The 22763-nt window shown below is 45.8% G+C and overlaps 2 protein-coding genes across 4 annotated transcripts; one reads left to right on the forward strand and one right to left on the reverse strand.

Annotated features, from left to right (window-relative positions):
* Window positions 1-998: 998 nt before the first annotated feature.
* LOC138812859 (sulfotransferase 2A1-like) lies at window positions 999-7582 on the reverse strand. The gene is made up of 6 exons (XM_070001083.1): window positions 7398-7582; window positions 5810-6021; window positions 4427-4553; window positions 2765-2859; window positions 2212-2389; window positions 999-1353 (listed from the first exon to the last, which is right to left on the reverse strand). Exons 1-6 carry the CDS (start codon window positions 7531-7533, stop codon window positions 1241-1243), a joined length of 861 nt encoding a protein of 286 aa, XP_069857184.1. The 5' UTR covers window positions 7534-7582; the 3' UTR covers window positions 999-1240.
* Window positions 7583-16013: 8431 nt separating this feature from the next.
* On the forward strand, window positions 16014-22601 carry LOC138812567 (3-alpha-hydroxysteroid sulfotransferase-like). 3 transcript variants are annotated; one of them, XM_070000535.1, is made up of 5 exons: window positions 16014-16213; window positions 17558-17769; window positions 20729-20823; window positions 21228-21405; window positions 22258-22601. In XM_070000535.1, exons 3-5 carry the CDS (start codon window positions 20767-20769, stop codon window positions 22368-22370), a joined length of 348 nt encoding a protein of 115 aa, XP_069856636.1. In that variant the 5' UTR covers window positions 16014-16213; window positions 17558-17769; window positions 20729-20766; the 3' UTR covers window positions 22371-22601. The 3 variants fall into 3 exon arrangements, with proteins under 3 accessions (XP_069856636.1, XP_069856637.1, XP_069856638.1); XM_070000536.1 differs by lacking the exon at window positions 17558-17769; XM_070000537.1 differs by lacking the exons at window positions 16014-16213; window positions 17558-17769 and adding an exon at window positions 19146-19169.
* Window positions 22602-22763: the final 162 nt, after the last annotated feature.

Genomic DNA, 22763 nt, shown 5'->3' on the forward strand with positions numbered 1-22763 from the left:
AGTGAAGTAAGCCAGGCCCAAAGAAACATAGGTCCCATGGTTTTCCTTATTTGCAATATCTAGTATATGTATGAGTCAAGCGGAAAAGGTCAGATAATGTGATGTCAGGAAAATGAACCCTTAGATATATATTTTAATGTTTTTTTCTTTCATGCATGTGTTTCTAACGCATTTATGAGTTTTTCTCTTTGTTGCTTTGTATGTCCCTCCCCCACAGTGTAACCCCTGCTTTCACTATATTTGATGTCAGTATAACTTGTGGAGGAGATGTGGAACAACCAGTTGTTTAAGGATACAGGTGGACCTGTTGCAACAATGAGAAGTACAAGTTGTCATGTCCAAAACGAGCTTTACAACATCGGTGTGTGTGGGGTTAATGGGGGGGGGAAGGAGAAGGATTGGGATTGGGGGAGAGTGGGGAGGCTGGGAAGGGATGTGAAACGTAAACCAAAGGAGGAGGCTGCAATGCTTGGTAAGAAATGTATGCATTATCCAGCCCATGTAATTGTAACCCCTCTGTACAGTATGTTCACAAATAAAATTAAATAAAATTTGAAAAAAAGATAAAGGATATATTTATCACTTGAGGGAGATGATACCACACAATGGGTGCTTGTGATTAAGATTGTATTGTAGTATTGGTGCTTGTGATGTCAGGGAAATGGTGATCTCACTTTGTACATGTACGACCATGTGCCCTACTCAATAAATACCTTGTCAAATGCAAACAGGGCACTGGAAGCTGGCAAAAGGCTTCAGGCTCCTGGTGCCCCAAACCTCAATTCCCCGACCTGGTGTCTGTTCTATCTCCATCCCAGGTTGTCCCAAGTTGGGACAGAGCTTCCACTCAAGATCAATGTGGGGAAAATTCCCTTCCCCAGAACATCCAGCAAACCATCAGGCAGCCTCCTGCCATGGGGATCCCACTGTCCCCGCCTAAAGGAACTTCTTCAGGCTTTCACACACGTCGGTTTTGCTAAGCAGAACACTGAGCCATGTTTGTCAGCCCTCAGTGCCGTGGCACAATTTATTTCAGCAAGAACACACATGGGTCCCTTTGTGCTCCTCACCTGCATGTGGCTACCACCCGTCCTAGTGAGTACACCAAAGATGAGACAGGCAAAGTCAGACCTCCTGATTGGAGTGACAGACTAATGCTATGATCTCCGCCCAGTCCTGTCACCTCCATAAGATGGGGACACAAGTCTTCATCCCCACAGACAAGGAGCTAAATCTGGGCTTAGTCCCACAAGAACAGCTCCAGAGGAAGTCCCGCCATCTTCTCCCGGAATGTTTCCTCGAAGGCTTGTGTCTGGGCTGGGGTGAAGTGGTTCTGCCAGTCCCCCATGGTACCTAGGCCGTGGAAAAACAATGACACCAGACTGGGTCAGGGCAGGAAGGCGCTGTCTCCTAGTGTCCCTTCTGCCCTCTGCCTGCCCCGGGGGTGAGGCCACAGATCTCCCTGGGAGATGGACTCCACAGCTACCACGCTCCATGTCCAGGGCTCTCCTCTCAAGTTCTGCCCCCTGCCACCAGAGGGGCACATCCTCCCCAGATGTGTGGGAGCCAGGAAGCTCAGGATATGGTCTCATAGTCACACAATAGCTTTTTCATTTAATACGAAGGTGAATAGATGTTTTATATAATAGAGTTAAGTATGTGTACATGTGTGAATGTGTGTGCAATTGTGTGTCTATACAGGAGTTTGAACTCAGGGCATAGGTGCTGTTTGGGAGTTATTTTCTGCACAAGCCTCATGCTCTACTACTTGAGACACAACTCCATTTTCTGTTTTTTTGGTAGTTAACTGGAGAGAAGGAATCTCCTGGATTATGCTACGCCATCTGGATTTGAACTGTGATGCTCAGATCTCAGGTTCCTGGGCAGCTAGGATTACAGGCCTGAGCCATGGACACCCAGCTGGTACTTACACTTTGTTTTCTTTTTAGATCCACTTACTATCACATTAATTGTTTGTCTGTTGTAGGACTTAAACTCTGGGCCTGGGCAGTGATCTTGAGCTTCTTTTGCTGAAGGCTTGACACTCTACCATGTGAGCCCCAGCTGCACTTCCAGTTTACTTTGTTTTAACACAAGCTGGAAGTGAACAGCCAGCCTGTTCCTGGCTGATCCCTGGCCAGGAGTGTGTGGTTGGAGACCAGATTTCTTTCCCTGGCTTCCAGCACCTCCTTCCCTGGGACATTATCATACCTTTCCTGGTGATTTTGACACCAGCGGGAACAAGCTCCTCTGGGACATCAGGGAGGTTGGACATCTTGTTCTCCTTCATCGCCTGGAAGGAACTGTTCTCCAGGACCAAGTCCAGCTCTCCGGGTTCCAGCGCCTTCCCTAGGAACCCACAGATCCTCTCTACCATGCTCCTCGGGTCCTAAGGAGAGAAAAACAAGGGCTCGGGTATGAGATGGGACAACAGAGCAGGAGTGAGGAGGAGGGAGAAGGAGAAGAGAGAAACAGCAGAAGACACTGGCAGGAGAGAGGATGTGTGGCCTGTGGAGTTGGGGGCGTGACTCAGTGGGTAGAACACCAGCTCTACTTGAAACAAAAATAAAAAAGAAAGAAAAGGAGGATGAGAGGAATGCAGGAAGGAATAACACACAACAGGATGTAGAAAGTTGACATAGAAAGTTGGGATGGAGACTGGGGGAAGGATATTGGGGAAGAAGATACTGGAGAAACAGGGGAGGTGGTAGAAGGGGTGAACAGGGCCATGGTGGGGTGGGGTGCATGTACAATCAATGGTTACCTTTTTCATCTGCTCATAACTGATTACCAGCATGTTCTCCTTTTCCCTCATGGACATCCAGCCCCGGACGTGATCAAACCATGACCCGTAAGGCACTGCAGGAGGAACAGTGGGGCAGCGTGAAAAGTCTCCACCATTCCCGATCTGCATGGTGGTCTCAGCACTGATCGCTCTGGTTGCTGTCACCTTCACCAGGGTGTAACCGACAAATAAGTCCTGTCTCTTTATAGCCTCAAAGAGAGAGCACTACTGAGTACTGGTGTCTCACGCCTGTCATCCTAGCTACTTAGGACACTGAGATTTGAGGATCACTGTCCAAACCAGCCTGGGCAAGAAAGTCTATGAGACTCTTATTGCCAATGCACCACGAAAAAACCAGAAGTGGCGCTGTGGCTCAAGTGGTAGAGTACTTGCCTTGAGCTAAAGAGCTGAGGGACAGCACCCAGGCCCAAAGTACAAGCTCCATGACTGGGAGAAAAGGGGAAGGGAGGGAAAGTGAGGGAGGGAGAGAGAAAGAGAGCAAACACAGGCAATGTGGAGTCAGGACATGCATTTCTAAGCTATTTTTCCTGTAGCACAACCTTTGGCCCATCTGAAGCAGGTCACCAAAGGCCACACCAAAACATCTGACCCGGACAAAGAGTTCCGCAGGCCCTCACAGAACTCAGGCTGAGGGCCTTCCATACCAAGTTGGCCCAAATCCATCATTTGCACAGCTGAGCACAAGTCTGAGTGCAAGGCCTGAGCTGTGAAACACGCACACGAGGCACCTCCCATCCCTTCCCATGGCTCCCAGCAGGTCAGTCTGCAGAGGCCTTGGTGTGCTTTATTCTACTTGAAACATCATTGCTTGAAATCAGGGCCAGAGCACTGTCCCTCGGTTTCTACACTCCTCACTACCACGTGAGCCACAACTTCACTCCCTGCATCATGATGATTGAGTGGGAATGAGAGCCTCAAGGACTTTCTGCCTGGGTTGGCTTCCAACTCTGACCCTCAGCTCTCAGCTCCTGAGTAGTTGAGATTATAGTCGTGATCCACTATCCCTGACTATAGATACAAGTGGTAAGAGATGTTGAATCAGGGGAGAAATAGCTCATCAAGCGCTTCTACTGGTTGTGAAGCTAAACCCAGAGGGCCTGAGACCCCAGATGATGAGGTACATAGAGCACAGATGTGGGGTCCCCCCACCCTTCATACCCAACTCAGGCCATAGACCCCTGCCAGAACCATGGAGAAGTGACAAAATTACAAGCATGAGGAATGACCCAGAACTTTTGCATGACTAGAAACAGAGCGATCCCAACTTCAAGTGAGAAACTCTGACACGGACAGCAAAACGTTTTAAAACATAAATATATGTATGGAAGGTAGAGTTGGGTTGTGTGGGAAGCCAGTGAGAAGCTGTGAGCCAACATCTGGGAGAAGAGCACCCAGGAGGGGGCGGGTCCTCCATGGCTACGGAAGCTCCAGGGTCTCAAAACACCTTGGGACCTTCCATCATGGGAAAAGTCTGGTGCTGCCTTTAGCCAATGTGAGTTCTGGGAGGAGGAAGCATTGGACCCACAGATGGTGAGATTTAAAGGAGACCTTGGAGAGTAGGGTCGCATAGGCACTCAAAGAGGTTTACATCCTTCTCCATTCACTTCACAGTCTACTCACCATATCCTTGCAAGAACCATTCAAAATATTGTTCCAGTGACTCTGGTTTCTTAGCCAGATTTGTAAAACTCCAGAAATAATAACCAGATATAAGGACATCCTTAGGATTTCTGATGACATAGATCATCTTCAAGGGAGAAAGGAGAGAATTAAACAATTTTCCCATCATTTCTTGCCCTCTTGGTGTTCAAAGAAATTCTAGCCATTTTTTGCTCCAACATTGAAGTATCTGTTGGTCTTTTGGTTGTGCATTAGTTTGTGAAATACTTTTCAGAATTTCTACAATCAAATCACTTTGCCAGGAATAAAAAATGGTGGGACAATGCATTTCCTAAACGTATCTGGGATATTTACCTAGAAAGCACAGAAGATCAGACACTGGTTAGCCTTTCTTGGCTACAGATTTATGAGTCGTTCTGTAAACATCATTGAAACATCTGGGCATGGGTGGCTCTCACCTGTCACCACAGCTACTCAGGCAGCTCAGATATGAGGATCATAGTTTGAAGCTAGCCCAGGCAGAACAGCTCATGAGACACCCATCTCCAATTAACTACCTGAAAACCTCAAGGGGAGCTATGGCGCAAACTGGTAGAATAACAGCTTTGAGTACAAAAGCTCAGGGACAGCTGTGAGTTCAAGTCCCAGGAGTGGTACAAAAACAAAACAACAAAAATCCATTGAAGGAGGGAGCTGAAATGATACAACAGAGATTTCACAGCACAGGCGCTCTTTTCTATGGTGTTCAGGAGCAAATCTATTTGCGTTGTGCCAGGGAAGAGTGTGCACCGTGTGTGGTGTGGGCTGGGCTGGGGAAGAGGGACAAAGGCTCCTGGTCTGATCTGGCCATGAGCACCAGGTATTTATTCACTGCACAGCCTTCAGAGTCAGGCCACTGACACCAGGTCACATGACATGGTGTCATGTTTTTCTTTTCTTTTTTTTACTCAGGACCTATGTGATGTCCCTGTGTTTTTGTGCTCAGGCTGGTGCTTTACCACTTGAGCTGCTGCTCCACTTCTGGCTTTACTTTTGATAGCTCATCAGAGATAAGAATCACCTGGCCTTTCCTACCTGGGCTGACTTCTGATCTTGATCCTTAGATCTCAGCCTCCTTTTTACCTGGAATGACTGCATGAGATCTGGGTATCCACTTAAAACACAGTTTGGTTAGTCTTTCTGTTAGTCATCCAGTTCATCTGGCAGGGATTACAGAGCCATGGTCCACATCTTGGACCCTGTTTGGTCTGAGGACCCTCAATTCATGAAGGAGAGTCTGGGGTCCTTCATGAACTACAGAGGGAGAATGCCAGACCTGCTGGCTATGTGCATTTTTAAGAGGAAAAGGCCTTGATGGAACAGCTATTGGCACTGAGCACTGACCTTGGCCTTGGAAGTGAAGAAAGACTTGGGGAAGAGTTGGATGGGGAGGTGGGAGGTGATGAGGGGGGGACCCTCCTTCCTGTCTTTTATGGTTTGGAATCCAACTTCACCCTCAATCCATGGGGAACGAAGACCTGTGGGCACAGATCGAATCCAGTTGGGATCCCCCTTGGTGTGAATCAGAGAGAGAACCTCAATCAACCAATGGGTTCCTGGAGCAGAAAGAAAAGCAGAGGTCACTCATTTCTATCTGAATTCACAATATTATGTATATATATATGTATATTTATATATATATATACACACTATATATATTTGATATATATATATACACACACACACACACACACACACATACATACATGCATACACACACATAGATAATGGTAAAACATATGTAACATAGACCTTACGGATTTAAACTTTCTCAGGTATGCAATCTGATACGATAAGTAGTGTTTAGTGTATTTTAATCATAGCTCACTCAGTGCCAGTATATTGTCATCTAATAAGTCTACACTGTCCATGAAAACTGAATATTGATTTGCTTGCCACCTGCCCCATCATTCTCTTATCACACCAGGACTTTGGCTTTTCTGGGCCTTGTATGTGAGTGCAGTAGTACACAGTTTGTTTGGTTTTTTTTTTTTTTGCACTATGGCCTGGACTCATGTGGTTTCAAATGGCAAAATGTCCTGATAATAGTAGAGCATGGGTCTAAGTAGGAAGCATTATTGTCACCTTTGGTCCTCAGCTCCACCCATTTCTGAGCTGCTCCCTGCCCTGGAGATCTTGCCATACAGCTGGCCCCTTCCTCTCTCTACCCAGACCCACCTGAGCTCCCACCTACCTCACTTCTTACCCCCAACCCCTGCTGCTGCTAGATAGTGGAGGTGGTCATGAGCTCTCTCTCTGGGGGAGAAATGGCTCCTCTAATAAACCTTGTAACCATCTTTCTGCTGTGCCTGCCTGCCTTCACATGGTCCCCTGGGAAGGATGTGATGGATCCTTCCCTGAGCTGTCTGCATTTTCAACAGTGTATAATATTCCACTTTGATCTCTCAACTTGTTTGGGATTGTGCAGCCATTTCTCTGTGGATATTTGGGTTTAATGCAGCTGTCAGCTGTTGCTGAAATCCTGCAGTGCCCCCACTGGCTGTGGTTTTCAGCACATTTCCCTTGCAGTGTGCCCTCAGTGCTCCCTCTCCACTCTCCTTGTCCCTTCACACAGGGTCCTTGGCCTGCCAGTGCCTTGTTTTTACACCAAGGTTTCCAGGTCCTAACTATGGCTCATCATGATTCTTCTATTTGAGATCATGCCTTTTCTCCAGGTAAACTCAATTCATCCTTTTCATTTTATGAACTATGGAGCATCTCAAAAACACCTATTTAAAAAACGGTGCTGCCAACCCTGGAACTTGAACAGGGCCTGGGCGCTGTCCATGAGCTGTTGTGCTCAAGACTGGCACAAACCACAGGGCCACAGGGCTTCCATAATGAGCTACTACACCATTCCTACGTGGGACACAGTTAAGAGTGAGGCCACAGCTCTGGCCTTTCCCACACAGCCACAGCCCCGTCTGCTCACCTGATTTGGGGTAGGTCACCGTGATGATATCTTCATCCTTCAGCACCATCTCCTCATGGACTACTTTTAGATGTTCAGGGCAGATATACACAACAGGGAAAGGAATGCCCTGGTACCACACGTAGTCCTCAGCCATGGCAGAGTCCTGGGTGCCTGGCTCTTTGTCCCAAGCCACTGGTACTGCCACCGTGGAAGTGTTGACAGAGTCTAGATGGTCAAGACAATCATTAACTAAGATGAATTGGTGATTTAAAAAAAAACCCTGTAGCCGGTGCTGGTGGCTCACACCTATAATCCTAGCTACTCAGGAGGCTGAGATCTGAGGATCATGGTTCAAAGCCAGGCCGGGCAGGAGAGACCGTGAGACTCCTATCTCCAATAAACCACCATAAAACTGGAAGTGGCACTGTAGCTCAAGTGGCAGAGCACTCGCCTTGAGCTGAAGAGCTGAGGGACAGCGCCCAGGCCCAGAGTTCAAGCCCCACGACGGACAAAAACAAAACAAAAAAACAAAACAAAACAAAACAAAAAAAAACCCTGTAATTGTTCCCAGTAATTTATTTTATTTTATTTTTTTGTGTGTGAACATACTGTACAGAGGGGTTACAATCACATGGGCTGGATAATGCGTACATTTCTTATCAAGCATTGCAGCCTCCTCCTTTGTTTAATCTTCACATCCCTTCCCAGCCTCCCCCCGCACTCAAACCTCCCCCCTCATCCCCCCAGCACCAATGTTGTAAAGTTCGTTTTCGATATGACAGCTTGTACTTCTCATTGTTGCAACAACTCCACCTGTATCCTTAAACGACTTGTTTTTCCCCATCTCCTCCAGAAGTTATACTGACATCAAATATAGTGAAAGCAGGGGTTATACTGTGGGGGAGGGACATACAAAGCAACAAAGAAATAATCTTATAAATGCATTAGAAACAAATGCATGAAAGATAAAAACATTAAAATACATATCTAAGGGTTCACTTTCGTAACATCACATTATCTGACCTTTTTCTGCTTGACTCATACATATACTAGATATTGCAAATAAGGAAAACCTTGGGACCTATGTTTCTTTGTACCTGGCTTACTTCACTTAATATAATTTTTTTCCAAGTTTTTCCATTTCCTAACAAATGGAGCAATGTTGTTCTTTCTGATGGAGGCATAGAATTCCATTGTGTATATATACCACATTTTCTTGATCCATTCATCTATGAGGGGCATCTGGGTTGGTTCCATATCTTAGCTATGGTAAATAATGCTGCAATAAACATAGTTGTGCTGGTAGCTTTAGTGTGGTCTTGTTTATAAACATTTGGTTCCCAGTGATTTTTATTGGGCAACTGTGATATCGTGCAAAGGGTGAACAGTGCTCATCTCATCTTCAGTTCATGGCAGAAAACTAGAAATACAAGAGGAAATAGGCTAGGGCATAAGATTATCTAATGTTTTTTAATGTACTAATCCTTTATTTTGAGAAGAGGAGTAGATATCAGGAAAAATCATAGAGAGGGAAGGGCTGGACTTCTGGATCAACACTGCAAGTTCAATCTACTAATATCACTCCAAGATCTTTGCCAAGATTCCTCAATGCATTGTCCTTCCAAATTCCTCTGTTTCCCCTAGGATTTCTCTCCACTCCAGGCTGGCAGTCATAATCCCCCAGGTCATGGGGACTGTGACAGTTTCTCAGACTTCTTTTCTTTATCCTGACCTTGCAGATTTGACAAACACCAAAAACTTTTATAACTTTATGGGGATGGTGTGAGTGTGTGTGTATGTGTGTGTGTGTGTGTGTGTGTGTGTGTGTGTGTGTGTGTGTGTGTGTACACACCACAGAAACTGATTTCTCTCCTTTGTTCCTTCCTTCCATTCTTCCTTCCTTTCTTCCTTCTTTCCTTCCTTCCTTCTTTTCTTTCTTTTCTAGTTGGTCATGGGGCTTGAACTGGCCCTGGGTCCCTCAGTACTTTAGCTCAAGGCAAGCGCTCTACCACTGAGCCAACTTCCCAGTGCTAATTTTTTTAAACTTTCATTTTATTGTAAAGATACTGGACAGAGAGGTTACAGTTACATGTGTAAGGTAATGCTCAGGTTTTTGTTAATGCCAGTCTTGTGTTATGTGCTTCCCATGGGTCTGAGTTGTGTGCATTTTCAACATTGAGCAATATTCCATTTTGATCTCTTAACCCGATTTGGGTGATGCAGCCATTTCTCTGTGGATATTTGGGATTAATTGCCTGGCGCTCTACCATGTTAGCCACAGGTCTTCAATAACCGAGCTACTATATGGTCCCTATGTTGTAGACAGCAGGAGGGAATGGGGGTGCAGGCCTGGAGGTTCCAAGGCAGAGCACTGGAAGTGGAGCTCTGGCTCCGGTGGTAGAGTGTGAGCCTTGAGCGAAAAACTGAGGGACAGTGCCCAGGCCCTGAGTTCAAGTCACAGGACCAGCATACACTTGAATAACATGGTGCTTGCTGCATTTCCATACTTACATTTCTTACTGACATTTTTGTGCCAGACCCAGCAGTCTGGAACCCACAGGACAGTAATGTCTTGCAGGGCATTATGGGGTGGTGCCCACCCACATATCCACCCAGGGCCTGGGCTGTGACCCCGTGAAACCTAGGCTGTGTTGTCATCGCACCCTCTCAGGTGTGATGGGGTCACCTGAGAGGCGATCTCTCTTCCACTCCTGACTGGGAAAACTTGACTAAAGCCTGCCTAAAGCCCAGTCAATAGCTATAATTTGAAATGTGGTGAGTGAGGAAGCTCATCTCCAGGCTTTGAAAAATCAACACATCCCCATGACCGACAAAAAGAACAACAAACAGAAAAACAAAAAAAACACCCTAGACATTCTTGGGGCTGGGAATGTGGCTAAGTGGTAGAGCACTTCCCTTGCATGCATGAGTCCCTGGGTTCAATTCCTCAGGACCACATAAGCTGAAAAAGCCAGAAGCGGTGCTGTGGCTCAAGTGGTAGAGCACTAGCTTTGAGTTGAAGATCTAAGGGACAGTGCCACGGCCCAGAGTTCAAGCCCCAAAACTAACCAAAAAAAAAAAAAAATCAACGTGTCTATCCTGCCATAGTAACTGAGGAGGACCAGCTTACCAGACTGGGAGTGGTCCTACCGGTACTGGGCAAAAATGACGTGATTGATCAGGAATCAGAACAGGGAAGAGGTAAGCCAGCCAGGATAAACAGCTATCACCTCTGTACATAGCAGGCAAGGAGGCCTGGAACCTTTGGTTGATTTCAGAGCCCGGTTAAAGATAATTTTCATAAAACTGTAACTGCAAACTGAGTTAAGAGACTAACTTCTCCAAATATATACCATTGAAGAATGCTAATTTAGTGTCCAAAGTTTAACACTCCATCAAGGCTGCAAATGGCAATGTTACAAATCATATTGAAGTCTGTAATGACATTGGCTTCTCTGCTGCAGCCATAATGGGACTCACCATAATATGTCTTAAAATGATTTAGATGTGTAAAAAATGGGATACATAAAAAGAAATTGTTCAAAAGGTAAGAAGTCCTAGCAAATTCAGAGCCTTGTACAAGTTAAATAACCCTCTTGTGGTAGGATGGAGGTTGCCAGACCCTTCTATAAACTTCTCTGACATTATAAGTTGATTTAGGAAGAGTTCTCTCTTTTTGCCCAATTTTCTTTACATATCCTGACGACTAGAAGCCTCAGACATGTTCAAAGATCTATTTGTATACTAATATGCCTTGCTAACAAAATTGTCTAAACATTTTCTGTTCTTTGTCATCTATTTCTCAAACAGCTCTGAAAAATGTTATTCATTGTGTTTGTATTTTGCCTCATAGTTTGCTTTGTGTTATCTGTCTAATACTGACCACACAGTTTTATTATATTGGGCAAAATAATGTCATTTTGCTATTGGAATTCCAAAAGAATCTATGGCAGATATATATATATATATATAGTCACTCATAGGGCTTGAACTTTGGGCCTAAGCATTGTCCCTGTTCTCTTTAGCTTACGGCTGGCCACTGTGCCACTTCCAGTTTCCTGGTTGTTAATTGTAGATAAGAGTCTCATGGGCTTTCCTGCCTGGGCTGGCTTTGAACATGGATCTTTAGTCTCAGCCTCCTGAGTAGCTAGGATTACAGGTGTGAGCCACAGGCACCTGGCCAACTTTCATTTTTATAATCTAATTGAGCTTTAAAACTCTTGTACATAAGTATGAGTGTAAGTGTATGTGAAAATGTTCAAAATAATCTAGTATTTCTGCTTAAAATCTGTCATGATGGTGTAAAAAAAACATTTCTGGGAAGGTGGCTCAGTTCTAGAGTGCTTGTCTTGCATGCATGAGGTCCTGGGTTCGATTCATGTGCACCATATAAGCAAAAAAAGTCAGAAGTGGTAGTGTGGCTCAAGTGGTAGAGCACTAGCCTTGAGCTGAAGAGCTCAGAGATAGCACCCATGCCCAGAGTTCAGGCCCAAGGACCGACAAAAACAAACAAACACAACACCAAAAACCAAAGAAAGTTTCCTTGAGCCGAGAAAAGCATTTTGGAGGTAAGACTTGTCTTAAATGTTCATTTCAAAATATAGAAATGATTAAGACTAACCGCTTAAGGTTCAAGTACAGGTATAATGATTTGAGTATGTGTTGGGTCTTCGTCTGTCTTTGGATGGACGGGGTCTGAGGAGAGGTAAGTGCGAATTGTGGCCGCTGGCCTGTTCCCCAGCCTCCCTTAGCCCAGGAGACAATCAGAATCAGATGGGTGTCAAGTCAAGCAGGAACTCGCTTATTAACAGGGAGCATCTCCTTTTTAAAGCAAAAGACTGTGTGGGAGGAGAGGAAATGGAACCAACCAATCGCTGAAAGGCCACACCTTAACATGCACCTAAGCTTCCATGAGTTGTTTACACACTGAACCAAAGCAAATCGGGCTTTGCCCACTCAACTTCCTCTCAGGGCCATCTTTGCTACCCCTCACATATTCACCCTTTTTGTTTTAATGGCAGATCCACCTCCCAGTTAGTTATCTTTTCCCCCTCCTTTGTAAAGGTTATTTTAACAGGATTACATTTGGCCACACAGGGGGTTGGAGGCAAGTCTGGGGGGAAGGAGGGCCCTTGTGCATAAGAGCCTGTCCCAGTTACCTCTCACCCTGACCTAGCACAATAATAAACATCAGTCCCACCACAGTTAGAGTTAGAAATGTCCCAAGCCGTAAAATTTAAAACAAACTGTGCAGACATAGCAAAGCAATCCCGGGCACCTGGTGTCTTTCAAGTAAGCCAGTTCCTTGTACGTGCCTTCAAGTGAGCACAGGGGTCAAGATGACCTTTAAAGCTTTACTGTCAGCTCCCAACACCTGTCTTTGTCTAAAGAAGTGAACCCGCCTGTCTTAGGTTGGGTAGATTGCCTTATCTGTCTTTCCCGTCATCGGGAACTTCTTCAGAGCAAAGCTGAAGTCCCTGTCTTAGGTTGGTCCGACTGGCACCCCCTCTTACCTGTCTCTGGCTGCGGTTCCTCTCGGGGAAATTTATTTACTTGGAGCTTGATCTTATGTAACTGGCTGGCTCCTAAGAGTTTTGCAGTGCATGTATAATGCAAGGAAGGCATAGAAAAACCATCAGCAAAAGCATTCCCAGGCCAAACAATGTCATTAGCCCTTTAACTTTAGTCAGGGATGGGATAGCAGTCTTTGCCACTTTAGAGTCCAGAGGTGGGGCTTGTTCTACAGTAGGTTTTAGACATATTTACAGGACACATAACAAATGGTGGTTGTACAAGCAATTATTAAAAGAACAATTAGAGCAGCTAACATTAAAATAGACAGGAAATGAATGCATCATTGTTGTTTATAATGATGATGGAGCTTATTCAGACTGCTGGTGCCTCCTGCTCAGTATAAGCCTCTGTTTGGGAGGTTCCTATGCTGGATAAACTGTTGCACTTAAAAATTGTACTGTGATATGTAACAACTCAGAAATGGGACCTGTTCAGTGATATAAAGATGGAGTTAAGATATTTGGTCAGACTGGCTGCCAGTGGTTCATGCCTGTCATCCTAGCTACTCAGGAGGCTGAGATCTGAGGATCGCAGTTCAAAGCCAGCCCAGGCGGTAAGTGGTGAAAACTTGAAGTGGTGCTGTGGCTCAAAAGAGAAAATTCTCTGAAGAAGAAGAAAGAAGGATGGCCAACAGACACATGAAGAAATGTTCAACATCCCTAGCCATAAAAGAAATGCATATCAAAACAACATTGAGATATCACCTCACTCCAGTTAGAACGGCAAAAATCAAGAACTCTAACAACAACAGATGCTGGAGGGGATGTGGACAGAAAGGAACCTTACTTCATTGTTGGTGGGAATGTAAACTTGTTCAACCACTTTGGAAAGCAGTATGGAGGTTCCTCAAAAGACTTCACATAGAACTCCCCTATGACCCAGCAATCCCACTTTTGGGCATTTACCCAAATGTTTACAAACAAGACCACACTAAAGCTACCAGCACAACTATGTTTATTGCAGCATTATTTACCATAGCTAAGATCTGGAACCAACCCAGATGCCCCTCAGTAGATGAATGGATCAAGAAAATGTGGTATATATACACAATGGAATTCTATGCCTCCATCAGAAAGAATGACATTGCCCCATTTGTTAAGAAATGGAAAAACTTGGAAAAAATTATATTAAGTGAAGTAAGCCAGGCCCAAAGAAACATAGGTCCCATGGTTTCCCTTATTTGTAATATCTAGTATATGTATGAGTCAAGCAGAAAAGGTCAGATAATGTAATGTCAGGAAAATGAACCCTTAGATGTGTATTTTAATGTTTTTTTCTTTCATGCATGTGTTTCTAACGCATTCATAAGATTATCTCTTTGTTGCTTTGTATGTCCCTCCCCCACAGTATAACCCCTGCTTTCACTATATTTGATGTCAGTATAACTTGTGGAGGACATGGGGAAAAATGAGTTGTTTAAGGATACAGGTGGACCTGTTGCAACAATGAGAAGTACAAGTTGGCATGTCCAAAACGAGCTTTACAACGTCGGTGCAGGGGAGGGGGAAGGGGAGGGGAAGGAGAAGGATTGGGATTGGGGGGGAGGGGGGAGGCTGGGAAGGGATGTGAAGGGTAAACAAAGGAGGAGGCTGCAATGCTTGGTAAGAAATGTACGCATTATCCTGCCCATGTAATTGTAACTCCTCTGTACAGTATGTTCACAAATAAAATTAAATTAAATTTAAAAAAATAAATAAATAAATTAGCACTGGGTAGTTGGCTCAGTGGTAGAGTGCTTGCCTCATATAAGTGAGGCCCTGGATTCAATTCCTTGGCATCACATAAACAGAAAAAGCCGGCCGTGGTCCTATGACTCAAGTGGTAGAGTGCTAGCCTTGAGCAAAAGAAGCTCAGGAATAGCACCTTGACCCAGAATTCAAGCCCAGGACTTGAAGAGAAAAAAAAAAGCCAGGCCCCAGTGACACACACCTGTAATCCCAGCTAATTAGGAAGTAAGGATCAAAGTTGGAAGCCAGCCCAGGCAGCAAAGCCCAAGAGACTCATCTCCAACAAGACAAAAAGTGGAGCTGTGGCTAAAATGGTAGAGCACTAATCTTAAGCACAAAAACACAGGGACAGTGCCCAGGACCTGAGTTCAAGCCACAGGAAAAAAAATGGATTCATCCTCCAGAGAGAACAACCCACTTCCCAGGTACAGCCTACACCAGGCCAACCCCAAAGAGTTCCCAGTGCAATGCTACCTAGATTTCATCGCTCCTGAACATCATAGACATGGGTTCCTGGGGGATGGGAAGGTGGCGCAGTGGTAGAGCATTTGCCTCACATTGATGAGGCCCTGGGTTCGCTTCCTTAGCACCACATAAACAGAAAAGGCAGGAAGTGGTACTGTGGATCAAGTGGTAGAGCGCTTGCCTTGAGCTAAAAAACTGAGAAACCCAGGGCCAGTTCAACCCCCTTGAACAAGTACAAAAAAAAAGGAAACAAGGAAGGAAAGAAGGAAGGAAGGAAGGAGAGAAATCAGTTTCTGTGGTATATACACACACACACACACACACACACACACACCATCCCCATAAAGTTACAGAATTATTTGTTGTTTCTCAAATCTGCAAGGTCAGGATAAAGAAAAAAAGTCTGAGAAACTGTCCCTGCATCCAGGGGCCTAAGGAATCTTGGAGACCCATGACCTGAGGGATCATGGCTGACATCCTGGAGTGGAGAGAGATCCTAGGGGAAACAGAGGAAATTGGAAGGACAATGCATTGAGGAATCTTGGCAAAGATCTTGGAGTGATATTAGTAGATTGAACTTGGGGTGTTGATCCAGAAGTCCGGCACTTCCCTCTCCACGATTTTTTCTGATATCTACACCTCTTCTCAAAATAATGAATTAGTGCATTAAAAAATATTAGGTAATCTTATACCCTAGCCTATTTCCTCTTGTATTTCTAGTTTTCTGCCTTGAACTGAGGAACAGATGAGCATAGTTCACCCGTTGCATGATTTCACAGTTACCCAATAAAAATCCGTGGGGACAATCACAGGGTTTTTTATCATCAATTAATCTTAGTAAATGATTGTCTTCACCATCCAGACTCTGTCACCACTTCCACAGTGGCAGTGGCAGTGGCCTGGGACCAAGAGCCAGGCACCCAGGACTCTGCCATGGTCAGGACTACATGTGGTACCAGGGCATTCCTTTCCCTGTTGTGGATTTCAACCCTGAAGTCATAAAAGCAGTCCACAAGGAGCTGGTGCTGAAGGACGAAGACATCATCACGGTGACCTACCCCAAATCAGGTGAGCAGAGGGAGCTGTGGCTGGGTGGGAAAAGCCAGAGCTGTGACCTCACTCCCAACTGTGTCTAACGTAGGAATGGTGTAGTAGCTGATTATTGAAGACCTGTGGCCCTGTGGTATTGTGCCAGGCTTGAGCGCAACAGCTCATGCACAGCGTTCAGGCCCTGTTCAAGCTCCAGGGTTGGCAGCAGATTTTTTTTAAATAGGTATTTTAAAGGTGCTCCATAGTTCATTATACGAAAAGGATAATTTTGAGGTTACCTGGAGAAAAAGCATGATCTCAAATAGAAGAATCATGATGGGCCATAGTTAGGACCTGGAAAACTTGGGGTAAACACAAGGCACTGGCAGGCCAGGGAGCCTGTGTGAAGGGGCACGGGGAGTGGGGAGGGAGCACTGAGGGCACACTGCAAGGGAAATGTGCTGAAAACCACAGCCAGTGGGGGCACTGCAGGATTTCAGCAACAGCTGACAGCTGCATTAAACCCAAATATCCACAGAGAAATGGCTGCACAATCCCAAGCAAGTTGAGAGATCAAAGTGGAATATTATACACTGTTGAAAATGCAGACAGCTCAGGGAAGGATCCATCACATCCTTCCCAGGGGACCATGCAGAGGCAGGCAGGCACAGCAGAAAGATGGTTACAAGGTTTATTACAGGAGCCATTTCTCCCCCAGAGAGAGAGCTCATGACCACCTCCACTATCTAGCAGCAGCAGGGGCTGGGGGTCGGAAGTGAGGTAGGTGGGAGCTCAGGTGGGTTGGGTAGAGACAGGGAGGGGCCAGCTGTAAGGCAGGAATTCCAGGGCAGGGAGCAGCTCAGAAATGGGTGGAGCTGAGGACCAAAAGTGAGCATAATGCTTCCTACTTAGACCCATGCTCTACTATTATAAGGGCATTTTGACATTTGAAACCCGATGATTCAAGGCCATAGTGCAAAAAAAAACCAAACAAACTGTGTACTATTGCACTCACATACAAGGCCCAGAACTACCAAAGTCCTGGTGTGATAAGAGAATGATGGGGCAGGTGGCAAGCAAATCAATATTCAGTTTTCATGGACAGTGTAGACTTATTAGTTGACAAAATACTGGCACTGAGTGAGCTATGATTAAAATAAACTAAACACTACTTATCCATATCAGATTGCATACCTGAGAAAATTTATATCTGTAAGGTCGATGTTACATATGCTTTACCAGTATAAGTATGTGTGTGTGTAAGCATGTATGTGTGTGTGTGTGGGTTTGTGTGTGTGTGTGTATATATATACATATATATATATATATATTATTGTGTATTCAGATAGAAATGAGTGACCTCTGCTTTTCTTTCTGCCCCAGGAACCCATTGGTTGATTGAGGTTCTCTCTCTGATTCACACCAAGGGGGATCCCAACTGGGTTCAATCTGTACCCACAGGTCTTGATTCCCCATGGATCGAGACTGAAACTGGATAAAAATTGAAAGTGGAGAGGAAGGAGGGTCCCCCCCTCATCCCCTTCCACCTCCACATCCAACTGTTCCCCAAGTCTTTCTTCACTGCCAAGGCCAAGGTCAGTGCTCAGAGCCCAATAGCTGTACCATCAAGGCCTTTTCCTCTTAAAAATGCACATAGCCAGCAGGTCTGGCATTCTCCCTCTGTAGTTCATGGAGGACCCCAGACTCTCCTTCATGAATTCAGTGTCCTCAGACCAAACCAGAGTCCAAGATGTGGACTATGGCTCTGTAATCCCTGCCAGATGAACTGGATGACTAACAGAAAGACTAAACAAACTGTGTTTTAAGTGGATACCCAGGCCTCGTGTGGACAGCCCAGCTAAAGAGGAGGCTGAGATCTGAGGATCAAGATCAGATGTTAGCCCAGGTAGGAAAGGCCAGGTGATTCTTATCTCTGATGATCTATCAAAAATGAAGCCAGAAGTGGAGTAGCATCTCAAGTGGTAAAGCACCAGACTGAACACAAAAACACAGGGACAGTACCTAGGTCCTGAGTAAAAAAAAAAAGAAAAAAGAAAATTGAGCTTATGTGGTTTCAATGTCATGTAACCTGATGTCAGTGGCCTGACTCTGAAGGCTGTGCAGTGAATAAACACCTGGTGCTCATGGCCAGACCAGACCAGGAGCCTTTGTCCCGCTTCCCCAGCCCAGCCCACACTACACACGATGCACACTCTTCCCTGGCACAAGGCTACCTAGATTTGTTCGTGAACACCATAGAAATGGGCGCCTGTGCTGTGAAATCTCTGTTGTATCATTTCAGCAGCCTCCTTCAATGGATTTTTGTTGTTTTGTTTTTGTGCCACTCCTGGGACTTGAACTCACAGCTGTCCCTGAGCTTTTGTACTCAAAGCTGTTATTCTACCAGATTGCGCCATAGCTCCCCTTGAGGTTTTCAGGTAGTTAATTGGAGATGGGTGTCTCATGAGCTGTTCTGCCTGGGCTAGCTTCAAACTATGATCCTCAGATCTGAGCTGCCTGAGTAGCTGTGGTTACAGCTTAGAGCCACCCATGCCCAGATGTTTCAATGATGTTCACAGAACAAATCCTAAATCTGCAGCCAAGAAAAGCTAACCAGCATCTGCTCTCCAGTGTTTAGTAGATAAATATTCCAGATACACTTAGGAAATGTGTTGTCCCACCATTGATTTATTCCTGGCAAAGTGATTGGATTGTAGGAACTCTGAAAAGTATTTCATAAATTAATGCACAACCAAAAGATCAACAGATACTTCAATGTTGGAGCAATAATGGCTAGAATTTGTCTGAACACCAAGAGTGCAAGAAATGATGGGAATATTGTTTAATTCTCCCTTTGCTCCCTTAAAGATGATCTATGTCATCAGAAATCTTAAGGATGTCCTTATTTCTGGTTATTATTTCTGGCATTTTACAAATCTGGGTAAGAAACCAGAGTCACTGGAACAAATATTTGAATGGTTCTTGCAAGGACAAGGTGAGTAGACTGTGAAGTGAATGGAGAAGGATGGAAACCTCTTTGAGTGCCTATGGGACCCCACTCTCCAAGGTCTCCTTTAAATCTTACCATCTGTGGGTCCAATGCTTCCTCATCCCAGAACTCACATTGGCTAAAGGCAGCACCAGACTTCTCCCATGATGGAAGGTCCCAAAGTGTTTTGAGCCCCTTGAGCTTCCGTAGCCATGGAGGACCCATCCCACCCTGCGTGCTCTACTCCCAGATCTTGGCACACAGCTTCTCACTGGCTTCCCACACAACCCAACTCTACCTTCCCTGTATATTTTTATATTTTAAATTTGTTTGGCTGTCCGTGTCAGAGTTTCTCACTTGAAGTTGGGATCGCTCTGTTTCTAGTCATGCAAAAGTTCTGGGTCATTCCTCATGCTTGTAATTTTGTCACTTCTCCATGGTTCTGTCAGGGGTCCATGGCCTGAGGTGGGTATGAAGGGTGGGGGACCCCACATCTGTGCTCTATGTACCTCATCATCTGGTGTCTCAGGCCCTCTGGGTTTATCTTCACAACTAGTAGAGTTGCTTCATGAGCTGTTTCTCCCCTGATTCAGCATCTCTTACCACTAAGATCTATATTCAAGGCTGGTATATCATGCCTATAATCTCAGGAGCTTACAGCTGAGGGTCAGAGTTGGAAGCCAACCCAGGCAGAAAGTCCTTGAGACTTTCATACCCACTCAATCATCATGATGCAGGGAGTGAAGGTGTGGCTCAAGTGGTAGAGAGGAGTGTAGAAACCGAGGGACAGTGCTCTGGCCCTGATTTCAAGCAAAGATGTTTGCAGTAGAATAAACCACACCAAGACCTCTGTAGAGTGACCTGCGGGGAGCCATGGGCAGGCATGGGAGGTGCCTCATGTGCATGTGTCACAGCTCAGACCTTGTACTTGAATTTGTGCTCAGGTGTGCAAGTGATGGTTTTCAGCCAACTTGGCATGGAAGGCCCTCAGCCTGAGTTCTGTGAGGGCCTGCGGAACTCTGTCCTGGTCAGAGGTTTTGGTGTGGCCTTTGGTGACCTGCTTCAGATGGGCCAAAGGTTGTGCTACAGGAAAAAAATTGCTTAGAAATCCATGTCCTGGCTACACAGTGCTGGTGTTTGCTCTCTTTCTCTCTCCCTCCCTTTCTATCCCTTCCTTCCCCCTCTCTCTTATTCATGGGGCATGAACTCTGGGCCTGGGTGCTATCCCTCAGCTCTTTAGCTCAAGGTGAGCACTCTACCACTTGAGCCACAGCGCCACTTCTGGTTTTTTGGTGGTTCATTGGCAATAAGAGTCTCATAGACTTTCATGCCCATGCTGGTTTGGACACTGATCCTCAAATCTCAGTGTCCTAAGTAGCTAGGATGACAGGCGTGAGCCACCAGTACTCGGTAGAGCTCTCTGTTTGAGGCTATAAAGAGACAAGACTTATTTGTCATTTACACCCTGGTGAAGGTGACAGGGACCAGAGCAATCAGTGCTGAGACCACCATGCAGATCGGGAATGGTGCAGACTTTTAACACTGCCCCACTGTTCCCCCTGCAGTGCCTTACGGGTCATGATTTGATCACGTCCGGGGCTGGATGTCCCTGAGGGAAAAGGAAAACGTGCTGATACTCAGTTATGAGCAGATGAAAAAGGTAACAACTGATTTTACATACACCCCACCACTGCCCTCTTCACCCCTTCTCCCATCTCCCCTGTTTCTCCAGTATCTTCTTCCCCAGTATCCTCCCCTCAGTCTCCATCCCACCTTCTATGTCAACTTTCTACATCCTGTTGTGTGTTATTCCTTCCTGCATTCCTCTCATCCTCCCTTTCTTTCTTTTTTATTTTTGTTTCAAGATGGAGTCTTGAACTCAGTACCTGATGTTTTGCTTTTTGGCTGGTGCTCTACCCACTGAGTCACGCCCCCAACTCCACAGGCCACCCATCCTCTCTCCTGCCAGTGTCTTCTGCTGTTTCTCTCTTCTCCTGCTCCCTCCTCCTCACTCCTGCTCTGTTGTCGCCTCTCATACCCGAGCCTTTGTTTTTCTCTCCTTAGGACCCGAGGAGCATGGTAGAGAGGATCTGTGGGTTCCTAGGGAAGGCGCTGGAACCCGGAAAGCTGGACTTGGTCCCGGAGAACAGTTCCTTCCAGGCAATGAAGGAGAACAAGATGTCCAACCTCCCTCGTCTCCCAGAGGAGCTTGTTCCTGCTGGTTTCAAAATCACCAGGAAAGGTATGGAAATGTCCCAGGGAAGGAGGTACTGGAAGCCAGGGAAAGAAATCTGGTTTCCAACCACACACTCCTGACCAGGGATCAGCCAGGAACAGGCTGGATGTTCTCTTCCAGCTTGTGTTAAAACAAAGTAAACTAGAAGTGCAGCTGGGGCTCAAATGCCAAGCCTTCAGCAAAAGAAGCTCAAGATCAGTGCCCAGAGCCAGATTTAAGTCCTAAAACAGACAAACAAGTAATGTGATAGTATGTGAATCTGAAAAGAAAACAAAGTATAAGTACCAGCTGGGTGTCCATGGCTCAAGCCTGTAATCCTACCTGCCCAGGAACCTGAGATCTGAGCATCACAGTTCAAATCCAGACGGAGTAGCATAGTCCAGGAGATTCCTTCTCTCCAGTTCAATACCAAAAAACAGAAAATGGAGTTGTGGCTCAAGTAGTAGAGCATGAGGCTTGTGCAGAAAATAATTCCCAAAAAGCACCTATGCCCTGAGTTCAAACTCCTGTATAGACATACACATGCACACACATGCACACATGTACACATACTTAACTCTATTATACAAAAACTCTATTCAACTTCCTATTAAATGAAAATGCTATTGTGTGACTATGAGACCATATCCTGAGCTTCCTGACTCCCACACATCTGGGGAGGATGTGCCCCTCTGGTGGCAGGGGACAGAACTTGAGAAGAGAACACTGGACATGGAGCATGGTTGCTGTGGAGTCCATCTGCCAGGGAGATCTGTGGCCTCACCCTGGGGGCAGGAAGAGGGCAGAAGGGACAGGAGGGGACAGACAGTGCCTTCCTGCCCTGACCCAGTCTGGTGTCATTGTTTTTCCATGTCCTAGGTATCACGGGGGACTGGAAGAACCACTTCACCCCAGCCCAGACACAAGCCTTTGAGGAAACATTCCGGGAGAAGATGGAGGGACTTCCTCCGGAGCTGTTCTCCTGGGACTAAGCCCAGATTTAGCTCCTTGTCTGTTGTGATGAAGACTTGTGACCCATCTTATTGAGGTGACAGGACTGGGTGGAGATCATAGCATTAGTCTGTCACTTGATTCTGGAGGTCTGACTTTGCCTGTCACATATTTGGTACAATCACCAGGACGGGTGGCAGCCATATGCAGATGAGGAACACAAAGGTCCCGCGTGTGTTCTTGATGAAATAAATGGTGCCACGGCACCGAGGGCTGACAAACATGCCTTAGTGTTCTGTTTATCAAAGTCGACCTGGGTGAAGGGCTGCGGAGGTCCCTTGGGCGGGGACAGTGGGCTGCCCATGGCAGGAGGCTGACTGAGGTTTTGATGGATGTCGTGTGGAAGGGATTTCTTCCCTCGCATTGAGCTTGAG

Source organism: Dipodomys merriami, unplaced genomic scaffold (genome assembly GCF_024711535.1).
Source record: "Dipodomys merriami isolate MVZ:Mamm:240054 unplaced genomic scaffold, mDipMer1.0.p SCAF_57, whole genome shotgun sequence".
Lineage (NCBI taxonomy): Eukaryota > Metazoa > Chordata > Mammalia > Rodentia > Heteromyidae > Dipodomys > Dipodomys merriami.